Below are 1,767 nucleotides of genomic sequence, written 5' to 3' on the forward strand. Positions count from 1 at the left end.
GGGCAGGGCAAATAAATTAAATAAATAACGGCTGATAAATAATCCCGGGGCACCAGCACTGCAAAAACCACACAGTTTGCACGAAGCCAATTCCCTAAACGGGCTCGGGAGTCCACGGGGGGGGAGGGGGGGTGGGGGTTGGAAGGGACCGGGAGGTTCTGGGAGCGAATTCCAAGCATTGGGAGATGAACGAGGCCCCTCGGACACAGCAAGGAATAAATAAATAAATAAATAAATAAATAAATAAAAAACCCTGGATGGGCCTGGGGAGTGGATCCCAAAAACCCTGGATGGGCCTGGGGGGTGAATCCCAAATCCTAAATGGGCCTGGATTATGGATCCCAAAAGCCCTGGATGGGCCTGGATTGTGGATCCTAAACCCTGGATGGGTCTGGATTGTGGATCCCAAACCCTGGATGGGCCTGGATTGTGGATCCCAAACCCTGGATGGGCCTGGGAGGTGAATCCCAAATCCTAAATGGGCCTGGGGGTTCCCTGGATGGGCCTGGATTGTGGATCCCAAACCCTGAATGGGCCTGGGGGGTGGATCCCAAACCCTGAATGGGTTTGGGAAGTGGATCCCAAACCCTGGATGGGCCTGGATTGTGGATCCCAAACCCTGGATGGGTTTGGGAAGTGGATCCCAAACCCTGGATGGGCCTGGATTGTGGATCCCAAACCCTGGATGGGTTTGGGAGGTGGATCCCCATCCCTGGATGGTGAACCACAGCATCCCTGGATCACGGATTGTGACGCCCCTGGCTGATGGACCGCGGCATTCCACTCCTCCCCACCCCCCCCTCCCGTGGCTGGGGGGGTCGTATCCGTGTCCTGGAAACGCTCCAGAGCCTCTGGAATCGGGGAATGGGGAATCCCGGGGCGGGATTTACTCCAGAGCCTCTGGAATGGGGGAATGGGGAATCCCGGGGCGGGATTTACTCGCTGAAGAGAGCACCGAGCTGGGGCCCGGCCGCGTGGGGGGGGGGGAAGGGCTCGTATCCCACCTCCAGGGGGATCTCGTAGCGGGGCACCGAGCCCTGGAAGTGGGGGGGGGCGTGTCCGTGGGGCCCGGCCAGGCCCACCGAGGGGTAGTGGGCCACGAAGGGGTAGGGGGGCTTCTCCAGCTCCGGGGAGCCGTCCTGCTTCAGGGAGAAGTTGCCGCTGATGCTCAGGGGGGGGGTCAGGGGCCCCTCGTAGGGCGGCGGTGGGGGGGAGCAGTCAGGGGGTCCCCCGAAGGGACCCTCGGCCAGGCTCTTGAAGGCGTGGGTGGGGGGCTTGAGGTGCAGCAGGTGGGACTCCAGGGAGCCGTAGGGGGGGCTGGGCAGCCCCGGGGTTTGGTAGCCGAAGGGGTGACCGCCCAGGGGGGCCTCGCAGCCCGCGGGTTTCTCGTCGCGCCTCTCCAGGAGCGGCCCCAGCTGCAGGCAACCCGCCACCAGGTTGCTGGTGGGCTGCGACAGCCCCTTGCAGAGCATCTCCACGAAGCTCTTCCCCTCCGGCGTCTGCCCCGTCTCCAGCACCTCGGACAGGGCCCAGATGTAGTTCCTGGCGAGCCGCAGCGTCTCGATCTTGGACAGTTTCTGGGTTTTGGAGTAGCAGGGCATGACCCTGCGCAGGTTGTCCAGGGCGTCGTTCAGGCCGTGCATCCTGGTGCGCTCCCGGGCGTTGGCCTTGACCCTGCGCGCCCTGAACCGCTCCAGCCTGGCCTTGGTCATCTTCTTCTTCTTGGGGCCTCTCCTCTTGGGTTTCTCGCCCTCCTCTTCCTCCTCC

General features: G+C 62.8%; 1 protein-coding gene across 1 annotated transcript in view; it reads right to left on the bottom strand.

Moving 5' to 3' along the window:
• Positions 1-935: 935 nt before the first annotated feature.
• Positions 936-1,767, bottom strand: part of LOC114072136 (neurogenic differentiation factor 4-like) — a gene marked incomplete at its 5' end in the record, with an annotated part of 16,415 nt that continues 15,583 nt past the window's right edge. The window contains one exon of the mRNA XM_027910057.1: positions 936-1,763. Coding sequence (XP_027765858.1) covers positions 936-1,763 — 828 coding nt within the window. The remainder of the gene's footprint in view (positions 1,764-1,767) is intronic.

This window comes from Empidonax traillii, unplaced genomic scaffold (assembly GCF_003031625.1).
Source record: "Empidonax traillii isolate 1590-97213 ecotype Southwest subspecies unplaced genomic scaffold, ASM303162v1 scaffold2673:size19605, whole genome shotgun sequence".
NCBI classification, from domain to species: Eukaryota; Metazoa; Chordata; class Aves; order Passeriformes; family Tyrannidae; genus Empidonax; species Empidonax traillii.